Source organism: Phocoena sinus, chromosome X (assembly GCF_008692025.1).
Source record: "Phocoena sinus isolate mPhoSin1 chromosome X, mPhoSin1.pri, whole genome shotgun sequence".
Lineage (NCBI taxonomy): Eukaryota > Metazoa > Chordata > Mammalia > Artiodactyla > Phocoenidae > Phocoena > Phocoena sinus.
In genome coordinates, this window is record NC_045784.1 from 126,219,728 (window position 1) to 126,245,595 (window position 25,868).

The 25,868-nt window shown below is 52.9% G+C and overlaps 1 protein-coding gene across 2 annotated transcripts; it reads right to left on the minus strand.

The window, feature by feature from the left end:
- Nucleotides 1-2,724: 2,724 nt before the first annotated feature.
- IDS (iduronate 2-sulfatase) lies at nucleotides 2,725-25,868 on the minus strand. 2 transcript variants are annotated; one of them, XM_032619323.1, is made up of 9 exons: nucleotides 25,637-25,868; nucleotides 25,103-25,239; nucleotides 24,332-24,509; nucleotides 21,549-21,637; nucleotides 19,696-19,896; nucleotides 18,040-18,210; nucleotides 12,632-12,758; nucleotides 10,602-10,775; nucleotides 2,725-7,671 (listed from the first exon to the last, which is right to left on the minus strand). In XM_032619323.1, the coding sequence occupies exons 1-9, from the start codon at nucleotides 25,719-25,721 to the stop codon at nucleotides 7,199-7,201; spliced, it is 1,635 nt and encodes a 544-aa protein (XP_032475214.1). In that variant the 5' UTR covers nucleotides 25,722-25,868; the 3' UTR covers nucleotides 2,725-7,198. The 2 variants fall into 2 exon arrangements, with proteins under 2 accessions (XP_032475214.1, XP_032475215.1); XM_032619324.1 differs by lacking the exon at nucleotides 10,602-10,775.

Genomic DNA, 25,868 nt, shown 5'->3' on the forward strand with positions numbered 1-25,868 from the left:
AGTGCAACTCACCCTCACCACCACGAACCCAGCTCCTCCGCCCGCCCCACGGCGCACCTGCACCGCCCTCACCCGGCTGCACACCTGGACTGCGGCACTAAGACCTGCTAGAAGCCTCCATTTATTGATATTTTAAGGCAGCAGCGAGCAGTCCTGAAGTAGCAGCAAGAATTTCACACACTGATAATGGCAAATGTATATGATTTATTCATACAATAACTCATGTGGCACTTAACACACATACAAGGCCACCTTTTCAATAGTGTGGAAGAGATTAATTGATAAAACCTGTTAAGTAAATAATGCGTTTTGAATACAAATCATCTGCAAAAGTTTCTTTCCAAAACACACTCGAAACGACGATAAATTAGGACAAGGGTTTTGTAAATGTCAGCCTCGGTCCCGCTGCAAACCATCTTACCGGCATAAATCACAGTCCCTGACTGTCACAGGCAGGAAAAAGCAAAAGCGGTTATTAACCCTTGGCCTTTGCCCCTCCCTTTGTCCGCATCCTAACTCTTGCTTCCTAGCAGGTGCCAAGTACACTGGACCTCGTGGCTTTGTTCCCCCCGGCAGGGGGTCTCTGCTTCCCCTGCCTGTGATCCTGTGCGGGCACCCGCAGGTGGTCTCCCAGACACCTCAGTCAGAGCCAACCCAAGCCACGTTTGTTTCCTCCAGCCTGGACTCTTCCCCATCAGAGGCCTAAAACCATCGCCTGGAATCCAGCGCTAAACAAGGACATCCTCCGGTGACTGGTGCCATTGGCTGCCAGGGATCTTGGGCAGGAAACTCTGTCCCAAAGAAAAGCCCTTGAAGGTGGGCTCCCTACCACATCAGACGCTCGACAGGAAGGCAGCCCCTGCCCCAGCAGGAGCTTCCTTAGCACATGGAGGGCAAGTCCTGACAGCAGTGAGGGCTCTGAGCATCACGGCAACAGTGTGGGTGACCCGAGGGCCCCAAGTAGTGACAGCCCTCTCAGCTTCAAGGTCTCGTTCACAGAAGAGCCAAGGGGACACCGAGTGCATCGGGGTGGGAAGGGGCTAGGCTGAGAGCAGGTTCGACCACAACGGGCTGTACCTAAGGCCCAAAGAGACACTGGGTGGAGGCCGAAAGGAGCAGCCGGGTTCTAGCCCAACACCCGAGCCCAGGCCAGAGCTTGAGACTCCTCAGAGGAGCTATAACCTGCAGGTTGGACTTGGGCAAGAAGGGGCTGAGCCTCATTTAGGAAAGTGTGCCCCCAAATTCTCACACAGTGAGGTATGACAGCTGGGGCGCCTGGCCGGCATCACTGAGGTTGGCCTGAGGGGGAAGGGCCAGCCCCTTGCTAGAGTTCAGAGAAATCCTGCCCTCTGTAGCCGGGGTGAGTCACCTTGCTCATCTCTCAGCACACTCCCCACCAGTTTTAAAAAAATTTATTTATTATTTATTTTTGGTCACATTGGGTCTTCGTTGCTGCGTGTGGGCTTTCTCTAGTTGCGGCGAGCGGGGGCTGCTCTTCGTTGTGGTGCACGGGCTTCTCATTGCGGTGGCTTCTCTTGTTGCGGAGCACGGGCTCTAGGCACGCGGACTTCGGTAGTTGTGGCACACGGGCTTCGGTAGGTGTGGCTCACGGGCTCTAGAGCGCAGGCTCAGTAGTTGTTGCGCACGGGCTTTGTTGCTCCGCGGCATGTGGGATCTCCCCAGACCAGGGCTCGAACCCGTGTCCCCTGCGCTGGCAGGCGGGTTCTTAACCATTGCACTACCAGGGAAGTCCCCTCCCCACCATTTTTAAGTGATTAGAGATGAGCATGGGCTGGGTATCTGCCCAGAAGAATGAAAAGCAGACACTCGAACAGGTATTTGTACACCCATGTTCAGAGCAGCATTATTTGCGATAGCCTAAGGGCAGAAACTCCCCAAGTGCCCATTGGGGATGAATGAATAAACAGTGCAGTCTATCCACACCGTGGAACACTATTCAGCCTTAAAAGGAAGGACGTTCAGACACCTGCTATGACGTGGGTGAACCTAGTGGATATTCTAAGTGAAAGAAGCCAGACACAAAATGCAAATAAGTGTGTGATTTCACTTATACGAGGTTTGTAGTCAAATTCAGAGAGACAGAAAGTAGAATGGTGGCTACCAGGGGCTGGGAGAGAGGAAGAATGGGGAGTGACTGTTGGACGGGGACAGAGTTTTGGTTTTGCAAGAGGAAGAGTTCTGAGGATGGATGCTGGCAGCAGCGGCATGACACTGTGATGTGACCGTACTTAACGCCACAGAGCTGCACACTTAATAACGTGTGAGATGGTAAATTTGATGTTATGTGTATCTTACCACAATTTTTATAAAATGCATGCAAAAATTTGAGAATTTCAGTCAAAAAAAGAGATTAACGTAGGAATGGTGGTGCAGTCATGACAACTGCAAACCAAGAACTGTCAACAACGTGAAAAAGCAGGCTAACGTTACTTTAGACCAAAACAGCTGGACAAGGGATTCTACATGGTAGATGTGAGCTATGTCAAGGTGAACGTGTTCGTATCTGTGCACGTGGACGTGGGCAGGAGAAAGAGCAGAAAGCCACGTCCCCACGGCAGCAGTGGCCACGCTCTGGATGCGCGCTTCTGTTCATCCTCACCACTTCCTGCGTCTTCCAAATTTTACAAGATGAGCATATACTATTCTGATAATGGGGTGGAGAGACAGGGTGAATTAAGTGTAAAAACCAACCACAAGAAAAGCTAAGGCATATGAATATTTATTAAATCTCTAGATCGGCAAGGGTCTCCATGTTTAATAGGAAAAGACAGGAAAAAAATCACGTAGGAAAAGAGCAATTTGTTTGATTACTTATAAAAGTGAAACCTAAAATGTAAAGGCAAATTCACACAACTAGAAATACAAATGCCCAACAATCGTACAGAGAGAACAGGGATCAAGGTCATTAATAAGCAAAGAATTCAAAGCTCATACAGGATGCCACTTTCACCTATTATCGTGAGGGTTAGGGGTTTTGTTTGTTTTTAAGGTTTGTATACTCTGTATGCTTGTTTGCTTTATTTTCAGTTTTACTGCCTTAAGGGAGCAGGAGAGTGGGGCAAGGACTGAAATCGAGATGCTTTTGGCAATCTGGCACTGAGAGCCCGTCCTATGGGAGTAACGTGAATACACAAAATCATTTCACTCACGAAGTTGCTCATCACAACACTATTTACAATACTGAAAATTTGGAAATTGACTAAATTCCCAATAACTGAAAGGTTAAGTAAATTATGATGAAACTACACAATAAAATATACTACCACCAGTATAAAGTATCTTTGCAAAAACCTGTAATAACCACACGTAACAGTGAAAGAATAGGAATATAAAACTGCACGATACGGCACACGGTATGATCGTAACAGTGTAAAAAATTTACATCCCAAAAAAGACAAGATATTAAGTGACTCTTGGTGTAAAATACTGATGCATTTTCTTACCTTTTACTACATTTGCATTTTCCAATTCTTCTAAAATTAACATGTTAATTTTACAATCAGAAAAAAATACTTTTAAAGTAAGGTGCCCACAAGATTCCTCAGCGATGTTTATTTCATCCCATGATGCAATCTAGAGAGTTCAAACCCCTCAGCCTCTTGGAAGTGGGGGCATGGGAGCGGGCGGTGGAGAGTGATCATGGATGCATGGATGGATGGATGGATGGATGGATGGGTGGGTGGATGGATGGGTGGGTGGTGAAGGGAGGACGGGACAACCTAAGGGTGGGCAGGGAGGCAGGGATCGGCAAGGGACAGTCAGGGACCAGCGTGCAAACTGGTCAGCCGAGGAAAGGGGCTTTGTGGAGTCAGGGAAGACTCTGACTGCTCAGCGGAGGTCTGTGTAGACCCAGTAGTAGGCACTAACGGTGTTCTTAAAGGGCAGGACCAAAGAAGGATTTCAGGAAGACACATGGATTCTTTGGGAGCAGGGGAGGAAAGAGGAGGGGGAGGTAAACTACGTGGGAAGGAGGTGCGAAGGGCTAGGATGATGGCGGTGGGAGCGGAGGGCAAGAGACCGATTGCCAGAGGGAACTCCCTGCGCTAAGCTTAAACCAAACGTATGTGGCTCACTACCGGACAAGTCTTCGTGGGCAAACAGAGTAGAGAATCAGCCCATAGGAGGAACCCGCCAACAGCCGGGTGGATCGGCCCAGAGTTAATCTAGGGCAGCTCCGTTCGTCCACTTTCTGGCACAACGGAAAGGCTGTAGATCGGTGCTGTCCGACACGGTAGCCACGACGCACACTGGCTCTTGAGCACATGAAATATCGCAAGTGTGACAGAGATTGTGCTTTTGAAATGCTTATTTCATTTTAATTAATTGAAATTGAAATAGTCACATGTGCCTAGTGGCTAGTGGTCAGCACATACCTAGGGGCAGTGGTTCTCAAGTGCGCTCTCTGGAGGAGCAGTGTCATGTGTCCGAAGTGCAGACTCTCAGGCCCCAGCCCAGACACCCTGAAGCAGAAGCTCTGCAGGCAGGACCCTCGTGTTTCTGAGCCACTGGATTAGGGCCACTCAAAACTTCTGAGATTACTGGTCCGGGTTTCAACTAAACTGCATTAAAGAACCCCCGGCTCAAGTCTACAAAGAGTGACTCGAGAACCATTAATAAAACGTGTCCAGCTCAGCAGGATCAGAGAAAAGTTACATGATGCAACGAAGACGTGGTTTCTCAAAGCCGATTCAAGATAAGGAATGTGGTTGGCTTTGAAGTGTGAAAACCAGAGAGCAGCTGCTCATCCCAGTGAACGCTGCAGACGTGCACAAGTGGCTCTAAATTGGGTTCAGTGTCAAAAACACAAAAAGCGGCCGTCGCCCGTGAGATGGTTTAGAAGAGCACGCCCCTGAACATGAAATGCAGCCGCGCTTCTAAAAGGAGAGACTCATAAAGAGAGGCCAAGAAAAGCGAAAACCTAAGGAGCATTCTGAGGCTACGCCCTCGCGGAGAAAAGAGGACACAGAAGCACTTCCAGCAGAGCCAGATCTACACGCGAAACACCCCAAAGCAGCCCCAGCCCCAGCTGTGGCTTCGGTCACGTGGGTGAGTAACGGCCAGAATGCATGTCACTTTGCTCTCTTTGGCACGGTTCAAATTACGCCTTCAGCAAGAGTAGAATTTTGAGATTTTTTTTTTTTTTTTTTTTTTTTTTTTTTTTTTTTTTTTTGCAGTACGCGGGCCTCTCACTGCTGTGGCCTCTCCCGTTGCAGGGCACAGGCTCCGGACGCGCAGGCTCAGCGGCCGTGGCTCACGGGCCCAGCCGCTCCACGGCACGTGGGATCTTCCCGGACCGGGGCACGAACCCCGCGTCCCCTGCATCGGCAGGTGGACTCTCAACCACTGCGCCGCCAGGGAAGCCCAAATTTGGAGATTTTTGATACTAAAACTGTGCTTCAAGAAATAAAGAGAGAAAAAAATGATGAAGTGTACATATAACAGTCAACCATGAATGCAAAATAAAAGCCTGGGTGAAAACTTCTCGTTGTAACCGTGCAGTAGGAGATGAAGCTAAATACGCTGAAAATACATCATGAGGAATCTGACCGGATTGTAAGATTCTTAGTGGAAGCGATGTGAGTGACAAAGAAGATAGGATGAAGAAGGAGCAAGAAAAGGCTGAAGGAAACCATCTACAAAGCTGAGGCTTCCCAGAAGAGACTCGAGCTTCGGGATCAGGAGAGAGGAATAGGGCCCTCCACTCCTCAAGCAGAACCTGCTGCCAGAACACTGTCACTTAATCGCTTAGAAGATTGTCGTGTTACCGTATATGCCTCCACTGTAGGCTAATTAGTAAAACCAAATCTGTATTCGAAATTTTACTGATCTGAAGTAATCTTATAATATCTTGCCATTTTGTTTACAATTTAACACAGTGCAGTAACTTAATTGGCCGTACTTTGTTTCACAAATATTTAAATACCAAAGCAGCACTTGTAAACAAAGAATTACTAAAGGCTACTTTGATACAGGACTACATTAGATGTCTATTAAGAGAGTGCTTGACTCTTCTGGTGACTACTGATAATTAATCAGCTTCAACGTGCTGTGAATATGACCTGTGAATACGCCAGCATTTTTAAGATGACGTAGGCTAAGCTTATTACTACCACCTGCCTTTCTGGTTACTTTCATATTTAGGGAATACAGAACCACATTCTGGGGGATTAGAAACCACCTAATATTATATTAATGAAAAATTTTCACAGTTCTCCAAATAATTTAGAATTTAACAAAATTAATGTTGTCTTTAATCAGCACTTAAAAAGCAGACTGTCTCCGGGATAAATGGATGTTTGCAACCAACCATCTCTAGAGAAGGAGAACATTAATGGTTTTGAATGACTCAATTCATGGATACAGTTATGCCTGTAACTATTTTCCACTGTGAATAAAGATACCTTTTAATAGATGCCTTTGGGTTCAAAGGTCATATTACTTGCTAACACATTATTATTTGGGCCAGAAAGTCTCTGAAAAATTTCAACTGAATTTCTCATACATCTCATGCCTCTAGTTTAGTGAGCATTATTTATTATTTGATGTAGAAATTCCATATTAATCACTTCACTTCATGCATATTTTATTTTGGGATTTGAAAATTTGTGATCGTAGAAAAACTGAAGCTAGACTTTAAGGCACTGGCATCTAGCATTATTATTTTACATTTTAAAAAGAAACCTAGATTACATGTTGATATAATATTTTGAATATATTGGGCTAAATAAGATATGTTATTAAATTATAAACGAAAGAACTAGGAACTTTGTGTCACACCTGATTTGACATGTGGTTACCTTTTGAAATGCACTAAATTTCCCAAATACTTAAAGTGTTTCTTGAGTACAGTGTTATGTTCAGTTATTATGGTCTTGATAGCCAAACTTATGACAATGTTAGTTTGCTCACTCTGTACTTATTCATTCAACAAATAAGCTATGAGTGTTCCAAAAAAAAGGAAAGAAGAGGTTCAGCCCAGTCCAATTACCAATTATAAAGACAAATCAAAAGTTTCGGCTGTTACGTATTCTGAGGCCAAATTGTTGACGCCTGTTTTGACTGCCTACCCCTGGGGTGGCTTCCAATATTACAGGTAAGCACGCAATGACCAGTGTAACTCCTTCTCTCACCAGCTGGACAGGAGAGCGTTATATATGCCCTCTGCGGCTGGCAAAACTCAAGGCGTCAACGGTCGGGGAAGGGCTGCACCTTGGGAGTCATTATACATATTGTGATCCTGCCAAGGGTCAGAAGCTACAAAATACAGTTCCCCTGCATGGACGTCTGAAAAGTTAGCCAGAAATTCCCGGGGATTGAAGCCAACCCACACAGTATACCTATAGTCTACTGTGCGTATGGAATAGCCCATGACCTTTATATCTTTTAAACTCGGCTTGTCAGAATTCCACTGAGGAGAGTCTGCAGGCCGGGGGTACTGGCTATAGGCCACCAACTCACGGGGATTCCCACGGATGTACGGATCCTCTTCCGAGTCACGGACCTGAAAATGCTTCAGAAGGTTCCGGCCTTCTCGGCACAGCTCCACGTGAAACGAGGGGATGGGGCAGCGAGGAGGGACGGGCAGCCCTGCAAGTCCCGCGAGCGTGGGGAAGAGAGAGAGCAGTTCCACGAGGTCCCCGGCTTGCCGGCCTGAAAGAGGAAGCAGCCCGGCGGAGGGGGTTACAGCGCAGAAGCCTGCTGCAGCCAGGCAACACGAGCAGAGCGCGCGCCCAGGCCCTACACGCCGACTTCCGTTCTCTTACAGCATTTATTCTTAGCCCGAGAGTTTTAGGAACAAAGCCGACTCGGCACCTCACCCGATAGCAGGGCAGAATGAAGGTGCCCTCAGCCTGCTGGCACTTTTAAACGCGATTTGAATTTAGGACCCACCAGCGTTTAAGTGGTTCAGGCAAGGGTCATCGGTGGAGGCCCAGGCCGCTGGGGAGAAGTCTGTCGAGGACAGGCTATTCCCAGCCTCACAGTAGCATCACCCCGCGGATCACTCCTTTTCGGAAGTCTGCACTTGATCCATCGCCCTTTTATTATTGTAAAATACACACGACATAAAGTTTACCACCTTAACCATTTTGTAGTGTCTGGGTCGGTGGCATTAAGTACAGCCCCACCATCCATCACAGAACTCTCTTCACCTCGCACAACTCCCCGTCGCCACCCCCCAGCTCCTGGCACCCACCTGCTACTTTCTGTCTCTATGCGTCGACTACTCTAGGCATGTGTATGCGGACACATCTAGAGTATGTGTCCTTTTGTGCCTGGCTTCTTTCACTTAGCAGCATGTCTTCAGAGAGTCCACCCATGCTTATTCATTCATCTGTCGCTAGACACTCAGGTTGCTCCCACCTTTTGGCTATTAATTAACGCTATGAGCATTCTTCTGCACGTTTTTCTTTGAATGCCTGTTTCCAGTTCTGTGAAGCTATATACCTAGGAGTGGAACTGCCGAGCCACACGACCGTTCTATGTTTAACCTTTTGAGGAACCACCAAACTCTTTTCCACAGCGACTGCACCATTTTACCTTCCCACCGGCAATGTCTGAGGGCTCCAACGTCTCCACACCCTTGCTGGTACTGTTGTTTGCTGTTTGTTTTGATAACAGCCGTTCTAATGGGTGTGAAATGGTATCTCATTATGGGTGACTTGTCTTTAAAGTCTAAATCCTACACTTTACATTGACTCCCGTTAAAATTTATTGTGACCTTGGACCATCATTCTAGCCTTTCTGGACCATTAAGCGCTTGCTCTATGCGGCTCAATTTTATTTCTGACGCATTTGATTTGTAAGTAAAAGAAAAAGAAAAAAGGTGAAGAAAGCTTTTTTGAAAGATACCTTTACAAGGGCAAGACCTGGCTGACACAACCGCCTTAACCAGGCCGTCAAGCTTGGCATCACTAATGATGGCACAGGCCGCCATGAAGTGCCCCCGATGGGATACGGCTGGAGCCACAGCCTCACATGTGTGCACGCGTCCGAAGTGTTCACCCTGCATCTAGTCCCGAGAAAGCAATCAGACAAATCCAGGCTGCGGGTCGTTGTACAAGACAGCCGCCCCGGACGCCTGAAAGACACGAGGTCAGGGAGATGTGGGGTCCCAGAGGACGACAGGCCTTGTCGGCCACTGTAAGGACTTTTTACTCAGACTTGACACAGGAGTGTGGGAGGCCCCAGAGCAGGGCTGTGACACCACCTGACTTGGGTTTTATCAGGCTCACTGTGGCTGTTAAAGTCAGGATCACTGAGGAAAAACTCCAGGGATCAAGGTCACACGCAAGGAGAGTTTAGCAAGAGATGGTGGCAGTGTGGTCCACGGTGGTGACGGTCGGTGGGGGGAAGTGGTGTGGACATACTCTGAATGGAGAGTGACAGGCTTGCTGACACACCACGAATCGCGTACAGACTATGACAGAAAGACAGGGGCCGATGGCCCCATGGTTTTGTGGCCTGGGCAACCACTGCCATTTCCTGAGACGGGGAAGAGCGTCAAAAGAAAGGCTTAAGGTCAAAGGTCAAATGTTCAGCTTTGGGCACGTTAGACTGGCCAACTGGGACAGGCTGTTGGAAATCCAAGTCCGAAGATCAGGGAAGACATACATCAATTTACAACCTGAACACCTCCCAACTGAAGTTTCAAAAAGGATTCTCAACCTGTCAGAAGATTTCTCCCAGCAAATAAAGGGCTATAATCATGCCCTGAAACTGCTTCACATTTTTATCAGTGACGTGAAAGAAGACAGTGCGTGCAGCGCACAGAAATTAAATGTGTGGGAAATAAAAACAAACTCGGGAAGATCCAGCAAGGCCAGAATGATGGGCCAGAACCAGGAAAAATTTACACAAGAATCGACAGAAAGTGCAGGATTTAGACGCTAACAAGATGGATTAAATGCAGAAGTCCCGAAAGGGAGCAAGCTGGTCTAGTAGAGGTCACAGCTAAAGTGCTCCAGAAAGGGCAAATGCCGCCTGAAGTACACGACTCATCTCTGCGCTGAGCAGATCGAGTCAGGAGACAACTCACAGAGAACCCACACAGGTCGACCCCCATGGCAGGGACGGCCATCTTGTCCAAGTGATGTTTCCAGAAGTGCTTTCTCAAACTGGAGCTGTTTGGAAGACAAAGACCAGGATAGCCAGGGGCCTGACGCTACCTGGAGAGGACCAGCTTGGGAGGACTGGGACACGGAGGTCAAAGTAAACTTGCCCTTCACTCCTGGGGACGGCAAAAGCAGAAGCACTGATTTGACAGAGCCGGTGCTTCAGCAGATGGAGACGCTGCCGAGCTGAGTCCCGGCCAGAAGTGAGCAGGTAACGGAGTTCTGCTCACCGGTAAGCAGGCAGCCCCTGCCCCAGTGGAGTCTGCTACCCCCTCCTCTGATCTCAGAACACACTGCCGTCACCTCTACGACAGCTCTCCCCATCCTGGGGGTGCCAGCTGCTCCTCTGTCCCTCCCCCTCTCCAAGCCCCTGTGGACAGGGGCCATACTCGTTAGCTCTGGGCCTGCCAGTCCCCTTCCGCGCACAGGAAGGCCAAGTCAAGCAGCATTACTCCTGAATTTTCATACCTGGCTCCACTGATTCTGAGATGGAATCAAAAGGGTCGAGGTATGGGAAAAGCTTGTCGCCTGCCGCCGGAAGCGGAGCCGTCCTTCCCGGAACATAGAACACCAGGGGCACGCGAGTAGTGACGTCAAAATTGCTGTATTTGGCCCATTCTCCGTGTTCGCCTAGAGCCCACCCTGGTTCATAAAAAGCACACAGAATGACAGAAAAAGAATAATCACCTCGTGGCTTGCTCATTTCAGTTAGACGCCGTTTCATTCCCTGGGAGACTGTGGCACAATCGCTCAATTTTTAAGCATACCACAGACCAAGAAAACCTAACTTCTGATTCCAGACCCTTAACCTTGATTGAAAACCACCCCCAACCCTCATTTAAAGCAAAAGATAGTTTGAATACCCCAAGATGGAACTTTCCAATCGCTTCATGTTTGAGTGCCCTTTTTGATATGAAAAATATAAAAGAGACCGTATGTTGAGTATTTCGTATTAAAAAGTAACCCAAACTACAAAAAGCTGCTGTGCATGGGTTCAAGAAGGCTTCTGTGGTTCGGATGTAGGCAGCCCCAGGAGGGCCTTTTGAGAAGGGCCATTTGTAATCAGCTACAGCTGCCTCCGAGCCAAAGCGAGCTTCGAGTGACCCTGCCTTCACGGGGGTGCAGTGGACTGTGGAAGCACCGGGGGAGAAAACTGGGCGCTGAGAAGACGGCCCGGAAGGGGATGGCAGATCATTAGGCAAACGGTGAAAAATTACACCTCCGCACTTCACAATACGGGTCTTTACAAGGTGCAAGGTAGGCCTGTGAGAAATGACACGGAGAACTGTCTATGACATTAAGTGGAAAAAACAAGCCAGGCAACAAAACAGGACACAAGCACAATCAATCCTGCCACATTCCACGACGATACGTTACGCACATACACACTCATGACATATAGCCCCATGTGTATGCACGACTGTCAGCACCAGTTAGCTCTGGGCAGGTGGGATAAAGGGCAGGGTGCTCTGGCCCTACATGACGTGCTCTGCATACTTCTTTCTTGCTGCAGCGAGCACATGCTATGATCTAACACTGTCCCACTTCATATTCGACGATATTAGAGAACTGTTTTCCTGTTTCTAGGTAGGATGACGGCAGTGTGGTTAAACTTCAAAAGAGCCAAATTTGGGCTTCCCTGGTGGCGCAGTGGTTGAGGGTCCACCTGCCGATGCAGGGGACACGGGTTCGTGCCCCGGTCCGGGAAGAGCCCACATGCCACGGAGCGGCTGGGCCCGTAAGCCATGGCCGCTAAGCCTGCGCGTCCGGAGCCTGTGCTCCGCGGCGGGAGAGGCCATGACAGTGAGAGGCCCGCGTACCGCAAAAAAAAAAAAGAGCTCAACTTATTAGAAATACTGTTCAGAAAACTAAACCACCTGAGACTGGCTTCAAAACAGTTTGGGGGTGAGGGAGGATAACCGGGGCTCACTGGCCTCAAACACACCCTGGCCAAAATTAAAAAGAATTTTTTTAAGAAGATGTTTCCACTTTTGGAAAAAGTGAGAAACTGCCTTAGAAGAGACACAGAGTTGTGAACCCCAGGCTCCTGGCAGAGAGGACAGCGCGGCTGGGGGTGGAAGGGGTAAGTCGGGTCTGAGGGCCTTGTTGGGCTCTGCCAGGATTGTTCTGTATCTTCGTAAGAGAAACTAAAACTCCTCCAACCCTCTAGGTTAGAAATGGGTCAAAGGGGCTCCCCACACAAATGGACGGCTCCCGCTGAGCTCACCAAGAAACAACAGTTACTACAAGGTCCCCCCACCCACCCAGCTCCACCACCCAAGCCCCCAAGATGCTTCTTTGACCCGAAAGAGGGCCCGCCTCCGTGGAGAGAAGTCCCAGGACTAACAAGGTGGCCATAAAAGCACCCAAGACTCCAGACTCAGGGCACTGCTGGTTCACAAAAGAGAATACACACCTATTTCAGGCAGTCTAGGAAAGTTTCCACAGAAAAGGTCCAATGCTTTGAGCGGCTCACCTGGGCATTTCAAAACGCTTACCGTGATCCGAGGTGAGCACCACAATCGTGCTGCTCGCCAGCTGAAGATCGTCCAGAGCACTCAAAAGGTGGCCAACCTGCGTATCCAAATACGAAACACAGGCAAAGTAGCTCTGGCGGATTTTCCGCTGCAATTTAAAGAAGAAGAAGAATAGTGAGAGTGACTGCAGTGCTCGCCTGAGCACCCCTCCCGGGCCCCAGCCCTCGGGTGCCCTTGATGACCTTCTTAGCCAAAACGGAACACTCCATTCCCTGCCATCTCACCTCCCCCCCAAACCCGTACAGCCACAGCGAAACCCGCACGTCCACAAGGAGGATTCTTTGCTAAGCAAATCAGTTTTCACTTTAGGGCACAGATCACAGCACATGGATGTGCCACTAACTATTCCTTTCTGTCTCCTTCACATACTCTTGCGGGTCCCAGGAGACAACCATGTACACAGAAACTGACCCCTCAGCCTTCCAAAGTCCGCTGAGGGTCATACCAAAGATACCATATAGCTGTATTCATTTCCTGGGCCGCTCTAACAAAGTATGACAGACTTGGTGGCTTCAAACAACAGAAACAGATCGCCTCCCAGTTCTGGAAGCCAGCAGTCTGAACTCAAGGTGTCGGCAGAGCCTCTCTGAAGGCTCCAGGGGAGGAACATTCTAGCTTCTGGTGGTGGCCACAATCCTTGGCGCTTCTTCTCACAAGGACCCCAGCCATACTGGGTCAGGGGCCAGCCCACGGCAGCATGACCTTATCCTGACCAGTCATACCTGCAATGACCCTATTTCCAAACAAGGCCACATTCTGAGGCCCTGGGGGTCAGGACCTCCACGGATCTTTCTGAGGGACGCAATTCAACTCTAACAACGGCCGTGAGTGGGCCTCTCCCCTGAGCTCTTCGTAACCCAGTGGATGGCAGCTGCTTCCCTCACAGCCTGTGGCTGGCACGTGCGCTTCCGTCCCAACAAACTGCCCACAGGCAGGACAACGGTGGCGGAGGAGGGAGAGCAGCCCACCCCCCACGGACCCCTCACCCCAGAGTGGCTTCCGGAGCAGATAGACTCCGTGAAAGAGCTGCAGCCTCTGCTGGGCTGACTCTTCCGCCGCCTTGTTCACAAATCTTAGAGAAAAAGATCCCCTACCCCTGCCACAGGGGAGAAGCGAGGGAACCGCCGAGCCATCAGACCAGCCCCAGCTTCCGTGTGTCCCAGCTGGTCCTCCCAGCCGGACCCGCGGTGAGAACAGTCATGAGACTCGCCCCCTCTCCCCAGGTGGTGAAGACAATGGATATCCATCTAACCTTCTAGAAGGATTATGCTGAACCCTGGCTACTTCTATCTTCTGGTAGATAAAACTCTCCAGTCTGTAACTTGGGGAACTTCGGTCCTCCTGGGGACCAAAGACACCTGTCAGGATGGCTGTGTACTAGTCAAGGGTAAGCCTTCCTTCCTATGCGGGCCCCTGGAGACAGGAGAAGCAGCAGATGTGGTCGTCAACCTCACTGAGCCACCCGTCCAGTGAGGACAGGAATAGAGACAAGAAAAGGTGCGTTACTGGTGGGGCCCAGGGACGACCCTGGAGGATGAGCCCTCGAGTCGGCCTGGGGAAATCGGGGGAGGCTTCACAGAGGAGTTAGCATTTGAGGAAAGGAGCTGGCAGTCAGACAAGCGGGGTCGGATGCCCTAAGCAGGGGCTGCAGAGCGTGGAACAGTGTGGAGTCACCGCAGGCCAGGGCACGTTTTGGGCCAGCAAGCTGACCAGTGTGGCTGGAGAGTCACATGGGAGCGCCCGGGAGCAGGACAGGACGCTGGAAAGGCAGGCCACGGCCAGATGATACGGACCCAGAGGGTCCATCCACGGAGTGGAGGTCTCGGGTTGGAGGCCAACAAAGGCACCGAGGTCACCCGAGGAGGGGAAGTGACACAATCTGGGCTGCAGGCGAATGAGGGCCCCCCACCGAGAGCCCGAAGCAGACGCCAGGGGCTCGAGGGGAACCAGCAACAGATCAGCGCTGCGCGCAAGGGGCAACCTCCACGGTCGCTCGTTGAAGCGCCAAACCAAGACCAGACCACTGCGGTGGTCCACAAAGTGGTGCTGAAGAGGAATTTAGGGAGATGGGGTAGGAGCGGGGGAGGGAAAGGAGCTGAGGACGCCAAAGGGAACGCCAGGTTTCTCGCTAGGCTGGCAGCACGATTCAATGGCACGGAGAGGGCGGGGGCACAGGAGGAGGAGAAAAGGAAGAGCAGGAACGGCGGTGCAGCCACACGGGGCCTCTACCAACCAGTGGACAGACAGACGCGTCTGGAATCAGGAGCGTGGGGCTGGAGAGGCAGTTCCGGGTCTCATCCACAGCAGGCTCGGCGGGCAGGGCTGGGCGCGAAGAGCATAAACAACACGGGGGGCGGCCCTGGGCTTGAGCCCGGAGGGCAGCACCTCCTAAGCAGCTGACACAGAACTAGGCGCCTGCCCTGGGGCCTGCAGTGGAGGGGGCCCAGGAGGCTTGGCAAGGAAGCCCAGGAAGCAGACATTTCCAGAAGGCGTAGCTCTCTCAACAGTGAGAGGGCAGCAGGGATTCAGGGAAGGTCAGGACCCCCGAGGCTGGATTTTATTTGCCAGTGAGATCAGGGCTGACCCAGATGAGAGAACGCTTAGTGGGATGGGGAGGCAGGAGGCCGCACAGAGGTGGACGAAGAATGAAAGGGCAGTGAGGCCACAGACGCAGCAGAACAGAGCACGTCGCACTCATTCCCCCGTGGAGGGCGGGCGAAGGGGCAGGAAGGGGAAGAAACAGGCAGGGCCCAGGGAGGCGGTACTTCTGAAGATGGGATGGACGGAAGCGGATGTACAGGCTGCACGGAAGTTGGGAGGAGACGGCAAGGAGGGGGAACGGGGTAGGGAGGGGCCGAGTCCCTGCTGCTCTTCTCCTGAGACCAGGGAGAAGGCCGCAGGCTCAGCACACAGGCACGCACAATTCTGGCTGCAAGTGAGGGAGGTTATTTACAGCTCCCGTTTACCAAGTACCTGCTGGGTGCCATCTGATCCTCCGAACCACCCCGGAAGCTGAGCATTACCACTTCCATCTTACACAGGAGGACTCCGAGGCTCCGAGTGGTTGATTAACTTGCCTAGAGACACACAGCTGGCAAGGGGCACAGCCAGGATGTGTACCCACGTTCAGCCTGTGCCTTCCCCTTCCTCAGACTGGTAACCAGCCTCTGCCTCTGAAACAGGAAGTACAGTCATCTGCTGAGAGACGGGGCAGAAGGGCGGGGGGGGGGGGGCCGGGGGGGAGGGCGGGGGGGCAGAGGGACGTGAGGGGCTGGAGGGGAGTGGTGAGGGTTCAGAGCAGCTGCAGAGGGCAAGAGGGAGCCGAGCAGAGGACTGGGCATGCGAGCATGTCCCTGCCTCAGGACGCGGGCTTGAGAGCAGACAGGGTGGCCGGACTGTCCTGTGGTCAGGGTATTGCAGTCAGGACGAGGATAGAGGGACGCGCGTGCTCAGGAGCTGGCGGGAAAAGTAAGTGACCGGCCACGGGGCCTCAGCTATCCAGGGAGGGAGCAAAGCCCAGAGGGGAGCTGGACACGGGGGAGAGGGGGCCACACTCCAGCGATCCCCGCGTGGCCCCAGGCTCACGCACGCGGCACTGAGTTAGAGGGCTGACGGCTGAAGGGGGCGCAGGACCCAGAGGCTCGAGACCCAGAGCTACGGGCAGATGATGAGCAGGGCCAAGTGCGAGGTGAATGTGGGGCGGGGATCAGCACACGAGTACACCAGGGAGGTCCTCTGGGTCGCTGTGAACCTGTGTGTCCAACCGGGCAGCTACACCACCAGTGGGCGTGGTGAGAGGAGGGGCTGAGACAACCGGGAAGGCACCCTCGCCGTGCAGCCGACACTGCCCTAGACACCGCCCCCCCACATTCACTGTGGTCCCCGCTGAAAACCTCCAGAGCAGCTGTCATCACGGAAAACCTTCCCCCATCTTGTGTCGACTTTGCAGATAAGGACACCGAGGCTCAGGGAGATAGGATGACTCGTCAGCAGCCATGCAGCTGGTGTGGGGTAACTGGAATTCGAACCCAGACTGGTCAGAGCCAGCGAAACAAACGCGGGGGCTCTGGCATCACACCTCCCAGGGGGCGCTCCTCCGCAGTAACGCGTGATCTGGGCAAGTCTCTAGTGTCCTTACCTGGACAACAGAGACAGCAGGCCCCCCGCTAGGGTCCCACGGGGACCAAAGAGCACACACAAAACGCTGAGCACCCTTCCCGGTGTGCAGTCCAAAATGTAAAGGGTCATCGGGAGTGACTGTCACTAACGCGATGTCCAGGCGCAGCCTCGGGGCTGCAGCTCCAGCAAACCCCGCTCTCAGAACCCCTGCGGGGGGAAGTAGGAACCCAACAGACCGACGGGCCCACTGCTTCTCAAACTCTCACCACTGCCACCCGAGACGCAGGGTTGCGTAGCCCTCCTCGCTCAAACCCTTGCCGGCCGAACACAGGGGCCAGAGAGCAAGAGACACCTGGGCAGTCTGTCTGGTTTTGTTTTGTCTCGACACGTAGCCTACGGCAGCGGTTCTCAAACTTCTGCCTGCATTAGAATCGCCAGGTGTGTGGTTTTGGAAATGCAGGTTCTCGGGCCCCACTCCCAGCCTCCAACTCCCTGACTCTGAGTGGAACCAGGATGCCGTGCTTCTAACGAGCCCTCGTGGGGGTTCTGACGCAGGTGGCCCAGGAAGCACTGTGAAAACGCTGTCCTCTTCCTTCCCCTGTAGACGGGCTGCTGGAGTGTTCGCGTGCTAACAGAAAGGCAGGGCTGCGTGTGGAATATTCCAGAAAGAGTGCTGCTCAGCGTGCGCTCTGCATGCCAGGGAGAGTGGGGTTGACGAGTCACCCCCACGTCGCAGCAAACGGACCCCAGACACTGCAGCTGGACGGGGCTGGCCGTGTTGGTGCCCCAGCTCCCTCTGTGCCAAGGCCCCGCTCACCAAGCCACCTCCTGAGAGTAATGGATGCCCGTGTCGGCTTTCCCACAGGGGACCCGCCAGGACCAGCAAACTGAGAGTTCTGGGTGGCACGGGAGTCGCCAACCACCCTACACCTGACAGACTGTCACCTGGATTCAACAGCATCTCCTATCAGTTAGTGAGGGTCACCCAGGGCTTCTCCCCATGCCGGGCCCACAGCCCGCAAGTCCCCAGATCTCCAGACGCCCCCTTCTTTGGAAGCGGAGATGCTGAAGGGGAGACTCTCTATCCACCCAGCGCGTTCGCCCCAACCCTGGTGCTCCACAGGCCGCCTCACACAGAGAAAGTTCTCAGCAAGACACAAGGGACAGAGCATGTCCACCGAGAAAAGCAGCATCACTCGTGACATCATGCCGTAAGTGCCCAATACTTCCCCCAAATCCGTCCTTGATACCTGAAAGTCGGCGGGAATCGGGCCGTAGGGCACGCTGAGGTTTAAGGCTTGGACATCCTCCCGCTGCCTGATATCCATCCAGGGGTTGTAGGCCACAGGAGGGAGGCCGGCAGGGACCTGGGGATCAGGAGCTAGGGTGATGTTCTCCAAGGGATACAGCTTCTGAAATTCCTTGGGGGAAAAGCACACAAAGCCACCAGGCCGTCACTCTTCTGGCAAAGGCACAAGGCTGGGCCTCTACTGGTGTTTACGCTGCCCCTTCTCTAAGCCTGTGATGCGTTTACACAAGTATCTCCCCCACTTGAAAGTCACTCTCACGAGACGCCAGTGGTAATGAAATGAGTCGGCTGGTTTCCTACAAACCGAGCAGCGACAGCTCTCTTCCCTCATAGAGACCGATGCCCTCCTCTTCCCGTTGCCACCTCCCCTCCAACTAGAAAAGGTGTGCAGAGGTGTGGCCAGTTCCCCAAATCAGCCTCACGCTCAGAAATTCGCTGGGAGAGCACACAGGAGTCCACACACAGCCCTACTCACGGCTGCAATTACTGCAGAGAAAGGATACCAGCCACAGTCAGCAAAGGGGATCGTCACAGGGGGTATCTGGGGGGAAACCAGGCACAGGCTGCCAGAGTCTTCCCCCGGTGAGATCACACAGGATGCGCGCAATTCCACCAGCAACAAGCCGTGTGACGGCATGTGTACAACGCTGCTGCCAGGGAAGCAGAGGCTCGTGAAAGCCTCAGCACCCAGGATTTTTACTGGGGCTGGTCACGCAGGCACCCTCTGCCTGCACACATCAAAATCCCAGACTCGAAGCAGGAAAGGAGGGGTTTCCGTGAACAGTTCAGGCCTAGGGAGCCACTTGGCAGTTCTGGGAATGGTGGGAACACTCCCGAGATCCAGGTTCCCAGAGGCCAGGCCAAGGGTCAACCTCAGGAGCAGGCCTTTCAACGGATCACAGTCAGGCCTGGTAGGTTAACTCCTTCTGCACGAGAGACAGAAGTTGGTCTCACTCCATCAAGCGGGGCTGACAGCTCCTGCTAGGAAGGTGAGATCCCCTGGGCCAATCAAAGCGCGACACTCACAGCATCAAAGAGCGCGTCTCTGGTCTCCACGCCCATCGCAAGTGACGGGCATGCTTTGCAAAGTCAAAAGGGTGGGCTGCTCAGGCCCGGGGAAAACATGATAGGAAAAAACTGAAAAATATTCTGAAAAAGAAGAGACTACATACTCTAAATGATACACACGCAAGTGCAGGATTCGCGCCTCCAACAAGTCACATGGTGCCCTGTGTTTCAGGGCTCAGGGGGAAAGGCAGTTACTGAAGAGGGCTTCACGTCTCCTGGAATTCTGTACCAAGGACCGCCACTTACTGCAGGCTTCGGTGGCCAGCTCTGCATCCCTTTTCCGTGATGACTCACTGACTTCTAGGGAAAAACCCTCCAGTGGAGGAAGTAGGAGCCAGGCGTTTCTAACAAGATTCTTACGTGGCCTAAGTCTACTTCTTAGCCTTGACCTCTGAAACCCATCTTCATACCACTGAGTATACTAGTGCCATCAGGCGTCCTTGGTGGCAAGGGACGGCAGGACGTGGCCGCCTTCACTATGACACAGCTGTCACAGCTGTGCTGGATCAGCCGTCAGCCAGCTCTTCACCTTGGGGTATCTGAAGGGGATGTGCGGCTTATGATAGCCCACAGCCAGGAAGAAAGGACTGGCAGACGTTTTCATCTTTCCCAGCAACCGTACGGCTTGCTCGGTGCTCTGCCTGTCAGGCAGGGTGCCCTCGGGCACATCTGCCACATCCACAGGGCACAGCAGGTTGGCATGGAGTTCTCCGTCTGGTCCCCTGCAGGTCTTCCAAAACAAAACATACGAAGTCAGCTTTTTAAGCGCAAGAAATAGAAGTCATGAAAGTTCCCCACAATGGATTTAACGTTTATATTTCGAGCACATTAAGTATTAGTCATCCAGACTACACGGGCACATAGAAGTAGAAGTGAAACAGAGAAGCGTTTCTTCTTTTCCAGGCAGAGGCCGGAAATCCAGCAGAACTTAGTTCGCTTCTCGTTGTTCATTCTCTGTCTCTAGGTCATAATTAATTAAAGGAAACCGAAGTAAACTCACGATCAAAAAATATCTGTCTCTAATTCAACAATAAAAAAACGTAGACCAAGGACTTGAATAGATATTTCCCCAAAGAAGATATACAAATGGCCAATAAGCACATGTAAAGATACTTCACATCATTAGTCATTAGGGAAAGGAAAAAAGAAGCTGTTTTCAATTTCAACGACAGACTAAAGCTTATAAGTGACAGGGTCACAGTTAACTAGATAAAGTGACAGTTCATAGAATTTCCAGATCCTCAACTCCACCATGCACAGGATGGAACCTACCGCTTCGTTTCTTAAAGTGGCCACGTCAGCCACAAGGCCAGTTTCAGCTTTGACCACGACTTCTACCTCACAAATACCCAGGGGCATCTCACCGAGGAGCATCCTTTCACAGCTCTGCCCTGTCCACACCGCCCTGGGCAGGGCAGCCGCCATCTGCCCCCCAGTACCTGCTCACGTTCACATGGTCTGCAGCACCGCCAGGGATTTGGTGCAGTCAGACCCACCGTCTTGAGAATGACGTGGGACATGGGCACAGGGACCTGGCATTTGTGAGGCTACCAAAAGTAGCAAGATGACTTCAGGGAACAGAAGCATTGAGATGGGGTCTTCCGATCTCATTCTCTTAATACTCAAGCCACAAGCCAAGGGCCAGAGCCCGCTGGCTTTCACTGTTTTCTGACATGAAAGTTGTCATGAATTGAGAACACTTTTCTGCACCCCACCAACCTCCCCAAATCCACACCCTTCTCCACACGATGGCTCTAAAATCCTCTGAGAAACATGTCATTTCTCAACACTCCAGCTGTTTTCCTGAATTTCTTAAATGTAAGTTTTAGTTGCATTTATACATCGGGGGCTCTTCTGAACCGAGATTAAGTTTCCTTATAGATTCCTTTTTTTCGTAATGCTCTAAAATTTTAAAGCCCCTATCAAAGGTCTCAACACCTGAACATATCCATTAGGCCCAAGACAGACAGACAGACAGATAGACGGAAAGCCTTTCTCCCAATCTGGGCTGAGGTGCTTAGAGCACAGGTCTCTCTTCGTCCTTCCGTGTCTCGGCATCTCCTATAACGGACCCTCTGCACAGAGCCTTATCCAGAGTGAGCACGAAGGAGTCATTAAGTGAGTATTGCACACTACAGCATAAGCTTCTAGAGCAAGGCATCCCTGCCAGCTTCTAAAATGCAGCCACCTCTCCACTGGACCTAATGCTCAAGATTCCAACACTCATCCCTGCCAGGTCATGATCACAAACCAAACCCACAAAGCCCACCATATAACCAGCTGGAAAGGACGCACAGGCTGCACACACAATAGTTAACCTTAATTTGCTAGACAGGGAAGAAGAGGTTCCTCTTCAGACCAGTACCCCTTTCACAGCCTTACCTTGGTGTTTTCATACTTTTCAGAGGACGGATGATAAGGTGGAATAGACCAGCTATATGGAGAGTCGTCACTGTGATTGGAAGATACTCCTTGCGGGGGAAAAAGAAGGAAAGTCATTAAATAAAGCATGGCGAGTCCTTCAATGCCCTCCCCCACCAAAATGTGCACTTTGTACACAACTGGGAAAGGGCCATCCCCTTCTTTTGGCCTCAGTTTCCTCATCTATAAAATCAGGAGCCTAGGCCAGATGATGAGAAGTCCCCACGAAAACCGACCCTCTGGGCTTCTATCTGAGTACTGAGCCCCTGACCCGGCCCCAAAGAGCCCTTGCTGGCACCTCTCCCCACCCTACAAAGGAGGCGGCAGAGGCAGGGGCACAACCATGGCTGGCTGGGCAAGGGGAGGCTCCGCGAAGGGGGGTGCTTTGCCGGATGCCAACCAGACACGAGACAAGGGGGCCGGGGTTCGAACCCCGACACTGCCTTAGGACGCCAGGTTCAGTGCTCTCTCATGACGCAGAAACCCACCCGTTTACAGTCTACCTGGGAAGACAAAATAACAACGTGCGACACCGAGGAAGGACTGCCAGCCGTCCGGACAGGAGAAGTGCTGTGTGAGTGAGGGAGCCCCGGGCACAGAGGGGACGTAGGTCCGGGGAGGGCTGGCGGTGAGGGCTCTGGAAGGAGGAACCGCCTGTGCAGATGAGTCGGGAGGAGCTGAGAGGGTAGCGTGGGCAGCGCCACGGGAGAAGGGCGTCGCCAGCACGGGGACACACGGGGACTCCAATGACGAGCACCTGGCCAGGCAGGACTGGAGGCAGAGGGACAGCGGGCGGAGGGCTTCTCAATCCCGCAGGCACAGTGGAAGCGCAGAGCGGGCTGACAGACCTGGTCCAAACCCTCGCGCTGCCCCACGTGCCCGTGCAATGTCGGGCACGCTCCGCGAGCCTCCGTTTCCTCCTCGGGAAATGACGCCGATGAAGAACCCACCTTGCCTGCTGCTGGGGAGAGGATTACGGGGGCAGCTGGCACAGCATCCAGCAGGCGCCTGGCATTCAATCAGTGGTGGCTGCCGTCAGCCTCAAGCAGGCCCCTCCCCGACACAACTGGGTCTTGAGAACAAAGACCCGCTTGAAAAATGTGTCTCCAGGAGGGCTGCAGGCCAAGTGTTTGCTCTCGGCCTAAGACAACCCCACAATCTAATTATCAGGGGTAAGGAGGCCAGGCGTCACCCCTCGGGCCCCGTCAGGCCTCCCTTCCTGAGGCACGATCTCCCCTCTGCTGTGTTTGCTGCTTCCGTCTCTCTCTCCAGCTGTGCTCAGGCCAGAGTGTCAAGATGTGAGCACCAACTGCAGAAAGTTCTACTTGCACTTGCTGGCGACCTTTCGGCCGCACAGCCTGACAGATCTGCCTTCCAAACTGGGCCCAACTTTGCGGCCCCTCGTGATAAGCGCTTCTCGGGACAGAGCTTGGGCTCTCAAGGCACCCCCCCCACCCCGCCACGCTGCCCTGGGATCCTCCCCTGGGAAGGGAATCAAGGCAGCTGCCACTCCAGCTTCCCAGAGGAGGAATCGGAGGCTCGAAGAGGTTGAATGATTTGCCCCAGGTCCAATGCACACCTAAGAAGTGGCAGAACTGGGACTAGAACCCAGGGGCCAGCATTCCCGGTGCCACTGCCCGTCAGCGGTTCACTCTGCCTCCAGAGGTGCTCATCCCGGCGGAATGCGGCGCAGAGGAGACCTGAAAACAAGTGGGACTAAACTACAGTACATGTCTCTCTGTTAGACCACCGTGCTGCCATTAAAAATGACGGCACGAAGAGTCACCGTGCGGGAAAATGTTTATGTCTAAAACGCTCACAAGGTAGTTGTGCACCACTGGTGGTACAGTGGTGAGCACAGCTGCCTTGCACAATATAAAGTTGTATATCCAGGAAAATCTCAAATCGGAAAAATAACATGCCCAGAACCAGGGGACGTCATCACAATACAGCTCTCCTTAGTGGTGCAGATACAAGCAATTTATATATATTTTTTCCTCTTTTCTGCCGCGCTATGCAGCTTGCGGGGTCTTAGTTCCCGACCAGGGATTTAACCCTCAGACGTGAAAGCGCTGAGTCCTAACCACTGGACTGCCAGGGAATTCCCAATTTATATTCTCTAGTTTATACTTCCCTTTTTCTCCCCCAACTTTCTGTCAAATAATAATGCCTTACTTCAAGTTAAAAACAAAAAAGTATTAAACTCCCTGCTTCAGCATCCTCATTCTGGCATTAAAGAGAGCCAGTTTAGCTGGCAGTGTTGAAGGTCAGGACTGGGTGGCCCCTGGCACCCTAGAGACCCTGGGTACCAGCTTACCCTCCTCTTTCTGACCTAACTCACAGACAGCGGGCAGGCAACCCCTGCCAAATTACAGCCTCTTCACTGGGCAAGTCAGCAGAGCTGCCCTGGTCTCACTTCACTGCCAGGGACCCCGGGTTACAGGGGGTCAGGCGCAGAGCTGGACTCCCAGCCACCACTCCCCCTCCCCCGCAGCCAGTGCCCTTCCTTCCCCCCACGCAGCCAAAGGAACCAAACAGCACCGTGACTAGTTTCCAAAAGGAAGAAAAAGCCCTTCTACCCTTTTTCACTTTTGGTGAGAACACAAAGCCAAGCTGAGAAGTGATATCCTGCACGAAGGTGGCAGCGACTAACCAGGTGTCCACCGAGCCCCAGCCCCAGGAGGGGACCCCCGTCCTCAGACACGAAAATGGAGAGAGCCCAGACTCGGAGGGGCAAGCAGTACCAGGATGAAAGACTTTTCCAACCAACATGGTCACGTAGCCATTCTCCTTGAAGTACTGGGGGATGGTGGAGAAGTTTCCAGAGTGTGCCCTCCAGTAGGAGTTGAAGTCATACAGGCGGGTAGTGTCTGGCCTCCTCCCGGTGAGCAAGGACACACGGCTCGGGGCGCACACGGCTTGCTGGTAGGGAGCAGAAGCAGAGGGACGCGTCCTCAGAGGAAAACAAAGTCTGGGAGCTAAAAGGTAACCAGGCAACCTCCCAGGTCCTCGGCTAACAGCTTGGCGGCTGAGTCATGCAGATCTCAAAGCCAGCCAGCAGGATTTGGGCCTCACCCAGCCGCCAGCAAGAAGTCTTCCCCGAGAGAGGAAGGCCCCAGCCCCTCCATCCAGCAGATGACTGTGTCGTTCTGCATGATGGCGTCTCACGGGTGCCCGGAGCAGGCAAAGGTCTAGGGAGCGGCCCCATGAAGGGGCACAGGAAGGAGGGCCGCTGTGGCAGCATCCCCTCCTTCTCAGCACCAGGCAACCTCCAGTTGGGGGAAGAAAGGTGGGCAGGACCAGCCTGAACACAGTATACCAGGGCACACCCTCCACCCAAGGAGAAGCACCCCTGAAAGGCACAAGCTTCCTTGCCAGTGGACAACCAGGTTTTCTCAGCCGCCATTTTCCAAACTGTGCTCCCCTCTACTAAAGAGATGCCTGGCACAATGAGTACCATCCCCCAGCCCTCAGTGCACGAGGCACACACCACACCCAGAGGTGCCCAGACATACCTGGGCAAAGGCATTCTGGAAGAGGAGGCTGCGGGAGGCCAGCTGGTCCATGTTTGGGGACCTTATGAGCTTGTCCCCGTAACAACCCAGGGAGGGGCGTAGGTCATCCACGATGATTAAAAGGACATTCAGAGCATCTGCACAGGAAGGAGGGGCTTCAGTGAGATCACCTGCACTGACACCCAACCCCCACCCGGGGTAGGTGCTAGGGTACCCAGAGGTCCAAGGCTGGCCCCAGCACCTTGACAACCCAGCCAGCTACGCCAGGGAGGGTGGGAGTGGGTGCACAGAAGAAGCCCCAGTCCGGGGTGGCAGGGTTAGGCTTTGGCCATGGCCTCAAGCCTGGATGAGGGAGGGAGAGAAAAAAGAGGGAGGGAGGGAGGGAAGGATGGTGGGTGGGTGGGAGGGAGGGAAGGGAGGAAGGATCGATGGAAGAAGGGATGGTAGGAGGGAGGGAGCGAGGGAGTTAAGGATGGAGGTAGGCAGGGAAGTAAGGAGGGAGCCCCGCAATGTGGGCGAGGGCGCCGGAGGCACCTGTGGCCGAGCTGCCCAGCGCCGCGGATCCGACGGAGCCCAGGACCAGGCCAAGCCAGAGCAGGCCCCCGCCTCGCGGCAGCATTTTTGCCCCGGCGCAGCCGCTCCGGGGAGACGATGACAGGTTTTGGCAGGAGGGTAGGGCCGCCCCCGCCGCCTGTCGCGCGTCGTAAACCCGGGCACCCTGCCCGACGCGGCCGCAGCCGGCCGCAGAGGCCGGCGCCCCGGCCCG

Excerpts from the sequence above, each read along its gene's own strand:
- IDS (XM_032619323.1), bottom strand. The coding sequence starts at position 25,721 with ATGCTGCCGCGAGGCGGGGGCCTGCTCTGGCTTGGCCTGGTCCTGGGC. Across the intron at positions 19,897-21,548 it reads AAAAGTATGAAAACACCAAG|ACCTGCAGGGGACCAGACGG; the intron begins GTAAGGCTGTGA and ends TTGTTTTGGAAG. Across the intron at positions 10,776-12,631 it reads GGTGCTCACCTCGGATCACG|GGTGGGCTCTAGGCGAACAC; the intron begins GTAAGCGTTTTG and ends TTTATGAACCAG.